Source organism: Malus sylvestris, chromosome 10 (assembly GCF_916048215.2).
Source record: "Malus sylvestris chromosome 10, drMalSylv7.2, whole genome shotgun sequence".
In the NCBI taxonomy this organism is placed as follows: domain Eukaryota; kingdom Viridiplantae; phylum Streptophyta; class Magnoliopsida; order Rosales; family Rosaceae; genus Malus; species Malus sylvestris.
Genome location: NC_062269.1, coordinates 3,596,302 through 3,609,275, shown reverse-complemented (window position 1 = coordinate 3,609,275; position 12,974 = coordinate 3,596,302). Strand labels below are relative to the sequence as shown.

The 12,974-nt window shown below is 36.1% G+C and overlaps 1 protein-coding gene across 1 annotated transcript; it reads right to left on the bottom strand.

The window, feature by feature from the left end:
• Positions 1 to 310: 310 nt before the first annotated feature.
• Positions 311 to 6,821, bottom strand: LOC126587402 (cellulose synthase A catalytic subunit 2 [UDP-forming]-like). The gene is made up of 14 exons (XM_050252444.1): positions 6,234 to 6,821; positions 5,588 to 5,783; positions 5,264 to 5,499; positions 5,059 to 5,161; positions 4,783 to 4,966; positions 4,123 to 4,389; positions 3,674 to 4,019; positions 3,274 to 3,411; positions 3,031 to 3,156; positions 2,710 to 2,922; positions 2,329 to 2,596; positions 1,965 to 2,161; positions 1,511 to 1,861; positions 311 to 1,432 (listed from the first exon to the last, which is right to left on the bottom strand). The coding sequence occupies exons 1-14, from the start codon at positions 6,312 to 6,314 to the stop codon at positions 851 to 853; spliced, it is 3,288 nt and encodes a 1,095-aa protein (XP_050108401.1). The 5' UTR covers positions 6,315 to 6,821; the 3' UTR covers positions 311 to 850.
• Positions 6,822 to 12,974: the final 6,153 nt, after the last annotated feature.

The window sequence follows — 12,974 nt, the reverse complement described above, 5'->3', positions numbered from 1 at the left end:
TCCTCAAACTGTAAGCATTCCATTGCTTTTTGATCTTTTTGTCGTTTCATGGTGGCGAGGGTGTTATTACTCTTGCCAACTACTCTGCTAATCTTGTACAAACCTTTCCAGATGGGATCCATCTTTTTGGAAGCTTCTCTGCAAGCAGTGATGAAGGCTTTTCTTAGGACTAGATCCCCGGGCTGTAACTGCCGGATCTTGTCCTTTTTGTTGTAGCTAGAGAATAGCTGCTGCTGGTAGGCTGCGCACAAACTTGAAGTGCAAATTCAGAATCATACACTTGCAATCAAAGATTGAAAGCACAAGTGAATTCCGACAGAAGGAAATGAAACCAAACATTTATTGAGAGTTTGAGAGTTGTTCTAAATAAGCACACATACAAGAACGATTGCCTTGTTTTGGCAAAACACATTCTGGACATCTCAAAAAAAAATACATACGACCTACGATTGCAGCAGGGGTTCTGAATAATTACTGCACAAGACGACGACGTTTATATATGAACCCCTTATTGAAAAAGGGAATAGAAATTTATAAATCAACACTGAAAAACTCTTTTATCTTCTCATGGGATTACAGATAGACCTCAATACAATCCCCCTTCCAAAATCCATGTATCAAAGAATTAACGAACACTTTGCAAAACAAATTCATGTGTCAGATCCAGTCCCTTTGTATCTACACGCAACCAACCGCCCACGATTGCTCTAACCGTGAAGATTTATCCTTGAGAACAGAAACTGTTTGAAACAACTTTACCTTCCTTCGGTCGCGCACTTGGAACTTGGATCATTTCTTGCTTTCTGTCCAAACAGCTTTTCTACACAACTCACTGTATAGCGTGCGTACCTCAGTTACAATCCAGCCCGCAAACTTCTAGTACAATGCCACCTTTGTTCACAAATGGGTTGATTCGGACCCATAGCAGGGAGAATATGGATGCCAGAAGAATTGACCACACCACAATGATGGTGGGAAGTCTCTCTTGTCTTCCCACCAAACCTTTTAGGAACGGGTAAAGATGGACGATGACCCAAATGGCAAAGAACAGCCTACCAAAGAGAGGACCCCATGTTTCGTAACCATTGTTGATGGCATCCGAAACTCCAACTACGACTCCAATTATGTTTATGATCAATAAGCTCATGGGCGGGATCAAAAGTGACGTCCACTTGAAGAGGTATAGGTCGGAAAACTCTCCGTCATCTGCTGCTTTGGATGTGACAGTGAAGTTTGTGTTAACACCACCCAAAACCTTCAGCAGACCCTGGATGAGTGCGAAGAAGTGTGATGACGCACCACCAATCACCCAGAACTGTTCGTTCCTCCACCAGTCGTGGATGCCAACATGTCCCCACTGCATCTCGAGTATGCTCGTTGCAGCAATGGACAAGAAGAGAGCCATAAAAAGGATACTGGCATAGTTGCTAATCTGTTAATCAGAGAAAGCCAATATTAGCTGAAATCTAAAAGTTTTGATACATATGTACATATAGAAAGAGAAAATTACCTCAGGGACAATAAATTTCCCAGTAAGCAGACAGACAGCCGGCAAGGAACAGTAGGCAAGCAAGGGGATGGATGTCAAAGGATAAACAACCGAGTTTATATAAGAAAAGCGCTCCAACCATTTCAAACCACATCCGTATCCATACCAAATAGGGCAATGCCTGCTCAACAAAATTTCAACAGATCCCAAAGCCCACCGAAGCACCTGGTGAAGCCGATCTGAAAGATTAATAGGAGCAGAACCCTTGAATGCAGGTCTCTTGGGCATGCAATACACAGATCGCCAGCCATGGCAATGCATCTTGAAGCCCGTTAGGATATCCTCTGTAACAGAACCATAGATCCACCCAACCTGGAAAATAATTAAGATTTAGAAAACGGAAAAATGCCAAACATCAAATCTTAAGCACCTGAGAGTCAATCATTAGTCTAGTTTCTGAGATGGTACAGCATACCTCTTTTCCCCATTCTGATTTATCTTCATAGCCACAGCTAATGACATGGATGGCTTCCTTCAAGAGTGATGCAGAACTTGTTCCCTTTGGAACTCCACCGTCTTCCATAAGTGTTGAAGCAATGAAAACTGGCGACTGTCCAAACTTTTTCTCAAATTTTATTTGGGGAATCAGGGATGACTTTTCATTATCTATTCCTGCAAAAAGTTATAGTAGCAATGTAAATATCTGAGTTAAAGACAACCAACAGCATACAAAAATCAAAGTAATAATCCACATTCGCAAGTATATTGAGCAAAGGAAATTAAAGATTAATCTGTAACAAGAAAACAAACAACGGTTAGTCATGCAAACAACTTTTTACCTTCAATTCCCTCCTGAATATTTTCTAGTGCATGTATCTGCTTTGAGGTATCCTTGGCCTTCTTCTTTTTATCATTTGACTTGGATTTCTTGTTCTTCTTTCTAGATCCACAACACATGCAGCACCATTTTGGCCAACAATTGCAAGTCTTCCCTGGTGGTTTTTTCTTGGTAGGAGCATCATATCCGTAGAGTGCCTGCCTTCGGAAGACACACCCGGTTCCGACATAAATGGGCCCTTGGATCCCATCTAAACCTTTCATATTGATCTGCATTCAAATTATGAAAAGAAATTAGCTTCCACCAGAAAGAATCATGTTTTTGAAACTGACTCTCACATACCTACTTTTAGAATAAAATAAACAAAGAAAAAGGCCCTTACATCAAAGAATACAACGTTGCGATTTGAGTATCTATCATGAAGATCAATCCCATCAAATCTTTGAGGAAATTGTACATAACAGATCTTCTTTCCTGATTGGGGGTCCATCATGAAGCACATTGCTTCACGAAGAGCTTTGCTGTTGTTGATGTAGTGATCACAATCAACATTCAGTATGTAAGGAGCATTTGAGATGATTGCTGATACCCGCACCTAGATTTTGCCAACAAGTAAATAACAATTAGACAAATGAAAACATAAGAAAGCTCAGAGAGAGAGAGTTCTGAGAGAGTTCCGAGAGAGAGAGAGAGAGAGAGCTACCAAAGAATTCATAGCTCCAGCTTTCTTGTGGTGATCAAAACCCGGTCTCTTCTCACGAGACACATAAACAAGACGTGGTAATTCATTTCCTTCTACATCACGAACACCATTTTGACCAAGGAAAACCTGCAAAAAAAAAAATTTTGATTAATCTTAGGAATACTCAATTATAATGTGTAGAAGGGCCTGCAAAACATTTGGATTTGCTCTTCAACATGAATCTATTAATGAACAGCCCCTCACCTGAATCATCCCTGGATGATCCCTGACATTATTTCCAGGCCATGGAGTCCCGTCCTGCATTGTCCAACCCTCCTCAGGAACTTTCTGTGCTGTTGCGACCAACAAATTTATCCGAACTTTGAACTCTTCATACTCCCTCTGTACCAAAAAAATGACAACACCCGATCAGAGACGTCATCATCCAGCACTTAACCAAAAGTCTCACTATAATGATGCAAAGAAAAATTATGAAAAATCTTTTTCTTTTTTGGGTATCGAAAGCTCAGAAAAATGGTTGTCTTTCATACAAACAGTTGGTGACACCTATCCTTTTTCATTTTGGATTACTTATCCAAGAAACTACATGCCAGGCAAGAAACTTATCAAACAGTACCACAGACAGATGAAGGAGGTTGTTAACCTTAATGGCTCGACGTTCCCTGACAAATGTCGGATCAACTTTGTCTCTCAGATAGTCAACTTTTTGAGCAAAATACCACTCTGGGGCACGGGGTTCAATGCTGAACTTCTTGCAGAATGGAACCCACTTTCGTGCAAACTCAGATGTCTCTGAGAGGGCTTCAAAAGTGAGCATTGCAGCACCATCATCTGATACATAACATGCAACTTTGTCAACCGGATAATCTACGGCAAGGATGGACAGGACCGTGTTTGCTGTGATAAGTGGAGGTTCCTTCATAGGATCAACAGTACTAACAAACACATCTAGATCAGCCAACTCAGACGGCTTCCCTTCTTTCTCATACCTGAACAAATTTTTTCACACTAGATTAGAACAGATATTTCAAAAAGCTGCATCCAATGAGAAACGAGAGAGGGGGACAGAGAGAGAGAGAGAGAGGTGGCTACCTCAATGATAATCGATCAAGGTACGTTTCTCTCTCAATTGGATACCACTTAGGAAACTGATCCAATATCCATGACATGGCAAACCAAATCTCACATATTATAGAAGTTAACCACAGTCCATAGGCATTGTTGACCGGGTGGAGAATTCTATAGTGAAAAAAGAGGCCAAGAACTGTAAGACGGAGTAAGATAACCATCCTATAAGGATTTATCTTGCTAGAAGAAATAGGCAACTTCCTCGAAAGCGGCTGCCTGCCTTCATCCATCCTGTAAAGAAGGAAAGTAAAATCATCAGCTCTCTTTGGTTGAAACACAATTATAACACTTTAAGTAGTGACGTAGCTAAGTTTTAACCTTATGTCAAAAAAGACAATAAATATTGCACCATTTGGATTCTCCACTCACATGCATGGCAGTAAGTTGTTTACATCGAAAACTTATTTCCAACACCTAACCATTATCCGTTTTGATTCATATCAAGTATCAACATATTCTTCTCTCCATAATTGATGTAAAGAAGAAAAATACACAAACAGTAAACTAATATAACACGTAACCAATCTCTAACACCTAACACCTAACACCTAAAGAACACAATTTCACACAATAAGATAACAGGATAGTCACAGGAATATCAACATATTCTAAAGGAACACCTACTTTGGTAAATCGGGATCATCTGGTTCTCCATTATTGTCTCCACCATTATTTCCTCCTTGGTGCTTCACCACTTGAAGTTTCTCATTTTGCTTCTTCTTCCAGTCCTCCATTCTCTCCTTCCATGCAACAGTTCCATAACCATACACAGCTAAGTCTTTCTTAGGATCCATTGGCCTCGGTGGAACTGCATCATCAAGGCAACAATCAATCACACTCTTAAGAACGATTAAAGCCGACTCAGTAGCCACAAAATTGTTCTGACTTTATTGAACTTACAGGACATAGAGGAATCAGAAGATGGCATTGGATGAACCCGTTTTCCGCGACTCATAAATGGGGGAACAATAAGAGCATGCTTATCAGAGGCAATTCCAACATCCTTCACCAGATAAAAAAAACAACAAAATTTTCAACTTATCAGCCACGGATCAATTATTGCAATCGCTGACAAAGAGAACATCAAGCAGTTAAACCAATTCACCTCTTGGCCATAGGTCAGCAGAGGGATCTCGGAGGCAATGGAGGCAGAGTCAAACTCTGCTGGTGTGCTAATCCCCGAACCGTTGACATGCGAACCCCTTCCAATGTTAAGGCGAGCAGCCAGCACTGCCTCAGCAATGCTGTGAGGATCTCTCCTCTCACTGCTAGCAATATCAAACTCATTCTCCAAATCATCAATGTCATCCTCTTCTTCGTCGCCTTCAACTCTTGGACTCCCTATGAAAAAGATGAATCTTCAGTACTCTTTTTCGAGAATCACCGTGAATGCTCGGCACTAAATTTGTGAAGACGGAGAGAGACTCACCTTTGATGCGCTTGTATCGGGTTTTGCATTGCGGGCAAGCTTGATTGCCCTCGCGCCTTTCATACTCATAGCAAGATCTGCAAACGGGGAATGCACATTCATTGCAAGCAACAAATGGCTCCCCATCCACTGTAATCTCAATCTCATCTCCACAGATCTGGCAAATCTGCCCACTCAGTTCTTTAACAGATGTTACCTGCAAATTCGTAAAGTGCCAAAACGTTATCAATCTCTGTCAGATCAGGAAGATTAAACAATTAACAAAACAACAAAAACCAAGAGGGCAAAAATCCCCCATCTGCTAGCTGATTTCCTACAAAATCAACTGTTGCAGAAACACAGTTGCAAGCTCTATAGAATGAAAATCCATTTAATCCCTTAAAACCCTCAAAACTTTTGTAATTGCAGCTTGTAAATCTGAGAACTAGCAAGAGGTGGAAAATGCCATAAACCCAACAGAAGAAATAGAAGGAAAAATCCAATGTATTAATTTCAGGATCTAACAAATGCTAGAGAGAGATAGAAAGGGAGAGAAAGTATGAGCAAATGGGTATCTGCAAAATGTAGAAAATGTACAGATTTGGAAGGCTGTTAACATTTTGCAGTAGCAGAAATTGAAAGGTTGCGAGAGAGAGAGAGGACTTACTCTTGAAACCTCATCAGCATTGATGAGAACAAACTCATTCCTGTTGTGAGAACCTGCAATAAGTCTTCCTTTGGTATCCATAGCTGATATCCCTCAGCCACCCTACACAATCTGAGAGCCTTCAATCTCTACCCAAATAGATAGAGAGAGAAAGAGAGGTGAGAGAGAGACCCACTTCACAGCACCGCTTCCTCTGCCTTTCTCATCACTCAAAACCCCCCAAAAACAGAGCTTTACCACCTCCTCCTTCCTCTATCCCTCTCTATGTATGTTCTCTATCTTCTCAGGCACCCATTACAAGAAACAAAAACCCCACATTACACAATGAATAAAATACACAGCTTTGCAGACAGAGAGGAAGAGAGAGAGAGAGAGGGAGGCAGAAATAAAGAATGAGTGAATATAAAAAAGGATGAAATTAAAGAAATTAGAATAAATAAAGAAAATTAAATTAGAAAAAGGGGTTCTGTTTGTGAGCAATGAATGATTCTTTTCTTGAGAGAGAGAGAGAGAGAGAAATGTAGAGAGAGAGACCGAGTCCTCTAAGAAATTTGCTGTCTTGAAAAGAACACTCGGTGGCTTTCGATCTGTGACACGGTTTGCTGCCAAATTATAGAGAGGAGAGAGTAAAAAGATAAAAACTTTTTTTCACTTCTAGAGAGAGAAAGAGGGAGAGAAGAGAGAGAATCTGAAAGTGAAAGTGGGGAGTTGAAAATTCAACACTCAAAACACAGAAGGGACGAGATAGGGACAGAAATGAGAGAGAGAGAGAGAGAGAGTACATTGATGATTATTTAACTGGATCTACTCCCTCCTAAATTCCTAATTAATTAACCAGCAAAAACTAATTCTCCAAAAAGTAAATAAATAAATGGGTTTTAGAGTGGACCCAGATTTAGATTATGGAGGACAAGGCAGCAGTTGTGGTGGTCGGGCCAAGGGCGGGGGTGCCCCACCGGAGTGTCGGTGGCGCAGTGGAATGTGGAGGAGAGTGGGAGAAGGGGTAGTTCTGTAAAATAACACGCAGAAAAACAAGAAAAGAGTTGTTGGGTTTTTTGTGTGTACGTACGTAATTTGTCGGTGGCTTCGGTGGATGTCGTCCGATTCGGTTCGATACTTTCTCTCTCTTCTCACTCGCTCACTCTCTGTCGGTCACGGTCGATGTGCTGTCAAATGAGAGAGAGAGAAAGAGAGAGAGAGAGTTCGGAAGTTGTTCTTCGGAGGAGGAGAGAGAAAGAGAGAGAAGGAGGAGATGGAAGAAGCAGCAGATCCGTCTCCTCTTCCGTTTCACAGGACACGGTAGTACTTGGGTGAGTGCAGCGGGTGCCCGAAATACGGAAAAGTCCGGTAAAATATCGCGATAAATTTGATGAGATTCTGCTCTGCTGTCTATGAAGGGTTTACAAAGTGGTGGCCAACTATTTCATAGCTGTCTGTCTACCTTCCTTGAATTATTTTTAATTTATCAAAAACATTAAAAAATATTTGGTTTATGTTTTTTCTCTATGCTTGGTTAAGGTCATTTAGGAAAAAAAAACATACCTAAATAAGATTAAATTTTATTTTGTGTTTATGTTAATTGAACTCGAGGACATTTTCGGCAAAATAAAGACTTGACCAAATTAATATTAACAAAACGAGAGAGCCAGTCTATTAGGCTCATAGTTAGAAAGTAAATTGACAATTAAACATAACGCGTCAAATTAACAGACTAAGCATTCTAAATGTAAGTTCAATTGGCTTTTATATCAACGCTTGCAAGGAGCGTTATGAATTAATTTGCCCATCTGGTATAGAATGCGGAGTTGGCGAGCTACTCCCTAGTGAAAGCCAACCTTGTAGCACCATGGGGGGTCGAGAGTACGAGTAAGAACATTTATGTGTTAATGTGTAGTATTTATGTTAGATCAGATGAATTGAAGAAAATCAACGAACTGAAATTAATAAAAGATGTGTGAGAAGAAAATTTGGGTGTATAGATAGCATATTCCATATGTTAATGTATATGCATAACAGTATATATACACATCTATTGTTTCAAGTGACAAAGTTGGCTTGCATCAATTGTTTAGTCATTTTCCAAGTATCATTCATGCAAAATCAAGAAAGTCAAAATTGTTTTCGTCATTTGATTACATCATTATCATTTTGTTTCAGTGTTTTTATTTTATATGTTAACTCTTGAATTTTGAGCAAAGTCACACTCTCTAAAATAATAAACCATGTAAGAAATAGAATAAAAAAATTAAAAAGCAGAAAAATGTTTTTACATGCACCCTAACAAAATAAATAACAAATGATGAGTTGATTGGCGTTCACATACGGATAAAATTCAAGAATTTATTCCGAATGAGAGTATTATTATATGTTTATTCATTTAGGGTGATGATGGAGAGACTAAATTTTAAATTATTTTTTGTAAATTACATGATGTGACGATTAAATTCAGCTGTACACTTTTTTAAGTAAAAAATTTACCAGTATAAAGAGATAAATGTACCCATTGGTTGTTAGTTGTTTAAAGAATGAATAAGGTAGTTAGTAAATTAATTGAGTTGTATACTTATCCATTTACCTAATATGATGGGCTATTTACAAACAAATCACTCAATATTCTATTTTATTGTTAAAATTAAACATGAGTGCTGCTATGCATACTCACTTGTTATATTTTTACTTACTTTACAACTAAAATATAGATGATAAATTAGTATATCGTGATGAAAAAAAAAAGACAGGTGAATGGACACGGACACACTTTTAGTCACTTAAACAAATGTTTTGAAGTAGAAGAAAAGTTGAGCCCGACTCATTTTTACTACAATATAAATGCTGAGTTTTGTTCTTTTATATAATTTGAATTTTTAGTGTTTTTCATTGACATCCGTTCAGTATTCTTCGAAGTGCATGTTGTATAAATATATATTAGGGAATGGCCTTACAATAACGTGTGTAAAATTTTGTGAAAAAAAACAAATATCTCTATATTTCTTTTAACTAGCTATACATGTACGGATAAAATATTATTATTGGCACTATAAAATTCTTATTGCGCACTCTAAAATTTCTATATCTAAAATGAAATATATGCTTGCAAGGAGTGCACAATAAAAATTTTGAAATACTAATAATAGTTTCCTAAATATATTGTCCTTTGTATTATGTATATAGTATAGTTTTAATGAGTAATTATTAATAACTAGTTGACAGCCGCACATGGCAAGAGACAAAGAGGACCGATGTTAAGTTGAAGTAGTTAGGCAACCACTACGAGATGGCACAGTGGTTTGAGACAAATTTCAGGTATGTATTTCACACGGTACTTCTTGGATTCGTTTCCTGACGTTAGTGAATTGCACAATGGTGGCTAGGGAGGCTGAAATACTTCTATAAGTCTTCCCAGCCCATAGCAGAATAGACTGACATGACAAAGCCACTAACTGATCATTTAAAAAAACAAAATTGTAGTAGTTAGGAATTTGATCAAATTGTATAATTTATATTAAGTATATATTTGACGTGATATCTATTGGTATTGGGTCACAGTCATAACAGAAAATTCCAATTACCAAATCGGAAGAAAGAAATATAAGTAGCCACATCTTTTGTCTCTTTACGCCTCTTTTTGTTTAATTGTTGGTGTGCCATTAATTTATACAAAGTAATTTTTTGCAAGTATATCTCTAACAGATGGAATTTTATGTATTTGCCTAGTTGGTTGGCCCTTTTTCTTCTGTAAATTCCATTCTCGAACTTTTTCCTTTGTAACAGTAGGTTAATAAAGAAAAACAAGTTCACATACCATAGCAATTTTTTTTATATATTTATCTTATATAAAAAGTGAATGTCCCATAAAAGAAAAACAAGATATCCCATAAAAAGACCAATAAAAACGGTAACCCTATTCTTGAATGAGGGTATGAGGGAAATAACCTCAGTATTTGGACAAAAGTTCAAAATTTATCAATTGACATGAACCAATTCACTTGTTTAGATTCATAAATATAGAAATTTAGAATATTTTGTAACTAATGGATCAGATTTTGACCTAGATATGATCCGAATATGATGTAATTAATAGAATATGAATCGCGACTTCCAATCCGATTATCTGAATAAGATTTGAATTTGATAGTCTGATACAAATGGATCCTGATATGGATCAAGGTTGACCGATCAGACTTAGTATAACATATTATTTAATTTTTATAGAGGTGTGATATCCATACACCTTTTTTTACTTCTCACACACCCTTCTAATTTTCGGCCGTCGGATTTGATGAATTGAAGAAGATCAACGGACATAAATTAACAAAAGGTGTGTAAGAAGTAAAAATGGGTGTGTGGATAGCACACCCCTTTTTATATTGTTTATACTTTTGTGTAAGAGTAGTTTAAGTTTTTTATGAAATAAAAATACACTTATATCCTATTTTCTTATTATTCAACATTAAACTTTTAAATAAATAAAAAAGAAATGATATAACACAAGAATGAGGTTATTAATGATATTGTGATCTTTTCTAGGTCTTAAATTAAATCTGATAATAATCCAATTCGATCTGGATCGACAAGTCAAATCCGATGATCAGAATAGATTTCAAATATGTTAATTTGAATATATATGGATCCGAATATGGATAAGGTTGATCCAATCCATATACAACAGTAGCTGTAATGACGTCTAAGGAGGACGTCATATAGTGATAGTAGTAAGTCCTGTATACAAATTCAAAATTAGATGATTTTTTTTGGGGTCAACTAGATCGATCTTCTGCAACTAACGGGACTTTGCCGATTGAGTTGCGCAATATTGTGATGTTCCAACAGCTAATACTAATAATGATAAACATGAATAATATTATAACATTTGTTTTTCCTTCCACACTTTTGCAACATCTTAATCATGCATCTTCATATTTTAACCCGTCGAATGTCTTATACTTAACAATGCAGGATTCCAGGAAAAAGATTAAGGAACTAAATAATATGTGCTTCTAATTCCATGATATTAACTAAGTTAAACAAAATGGGTCGAATGAAATAAGACGAAATGTTATTGAAAACAACCCTAGATACTATAGCGATATTAATTGATTGTTTGGAATTGATTCTTTAGAAAACACTTATGTTTATATAAGTATCTTTCTTGAAAGTTCTTCTATTAGAAGTACATTGCATTTTTTTAATAAACATGTAAGTTGCCCACTATCAAAGAACATCTAACTTTTTTTGTCAAACATGATCAGAAATGTTTTTGATGATCTGAAACTGTTTTTAATTATTTTAAAAACATTTTCATATAGTACACTACTACTAATTATTTGGTCCAAAAATGGTTGAGTTGCCTATACATACTAGTAGTGTCACTCATCACAATACTTTATACCAAGAATAATATTACATCATCAAACACTAGATCATGGGAAATGATTTTTGTATATATATATATATATATATATTGTTCTTCTGTATATTTCTGTTTAAACCTTTTTTTTTTTTTTTTGCTTTATTCTATACAAATGTCAAAAATAAACTAAAATGTACATGAAATAAAATAAAAAAATAAATGTGAAAATCTCTTTCCTCGATCACAAAGAGAAAGAGTGTGCCCAGGCAGGCAAGAATGCATGTGTGTAAATTAGAATCCATGGCACGACAAATTGGCAATAGGGAATTAAATTTACAGAGATATGTATATTTCCAAAGCATATCCATGTGTATGATGAAGGGTGTCACATGTGCATACTGTTTCTTCAAGAGGCTAACTGCATATTGCGATATGCATGCTTTGCTCCAAATGAATAAAACAATTAGGTCAAGTGGGTTATTTGGATGCTTCTCTTACAGCTACCGCATTTATTTGCTAACTTATTGTTTGATATCCGATATCCTTAACAGAAACAGAACCTTTGAAGATCTTGAAAGTAGAAAGTGAAAGGCTCGAACTGAACCATGCATGTATCTCATGGACTCAAATATTGATGATATATATCCAGCTGATGCTCCACAAAAAAAAAGTTGGATTAATTAAAATTTTATTTACTCATTCACTTAATATTACGGATCTAGTGGTATTCATCTTCACTTTTAAGTAAGAGGTTATAAGTTTGATTGTCATCAAAAACGAATTTGAACCACATTATGGCTAGCCAAATGTGAGGCTAAGCACATCCTCTCCTCTTTAGTATATATAATATCGTTTGTTCAAAAGAATTTTAATTTATTCAAATATTTTGATCAAAGTTCAACATTTAAATGTTGCATGCACCATCTAGGGAATTTAACTCCCGCATTTATGAATTATATAACTCACATATTATGAAATTTAAACGAATTCAAATAGTATTTTGAAATATAATAATTATTTAAAAATCAATAATAGAGTATTATTGTTCTTCACATAGTTGTAGTAAAAAAAATAATGTACCCACGTAATTGTTCATATTTAAAAAAAATAATTATTGATATATTTTAAACATAAAAATAAATACATGTATTAATATGGGTACATTCATAAAAAAAAAGAATATGGGTACATATCAAAATTTAAATGATGGGTACAAATCAAAATTAAAAAAAATATATATGGGCATAAAAATTAGAAACATACGTGTGCGAATTAAAAACTAAAAGAATATCGGTAGAAATTTAAAATGTGGGTACAAAAAAAAGTATGTAGGTATATGTCATGATTAAAATTATAGGTAACTTAATTTTCTTTAAAAAGATGGGTACAAA

Bases quoted from the DNA above. Each gene is read 5' to 3' on its own strand.
- LOC126587402 (XM_050252444.1), bottom strand. From the start codon at position 6,314: ATGGATACCAAAGGAAGACTTATTGCAGGTTCTCACAACAGGAATGAG. The intron at 3,157-3,273 runs GTGAGGGGCTGT...TTTTTTTTGCAG, and splicing joins ATCATCCAGGGATGATTCAG to GTTTTCCTTGGTCAAAATGG. The intron at 2,597-2,709 runs GTAAGGGCCTTT...ATTTGAATGCAG, and splicing joins GCAACGTTGTATTCTTTGAT to ATCAATATGAAAGGTTTAGA.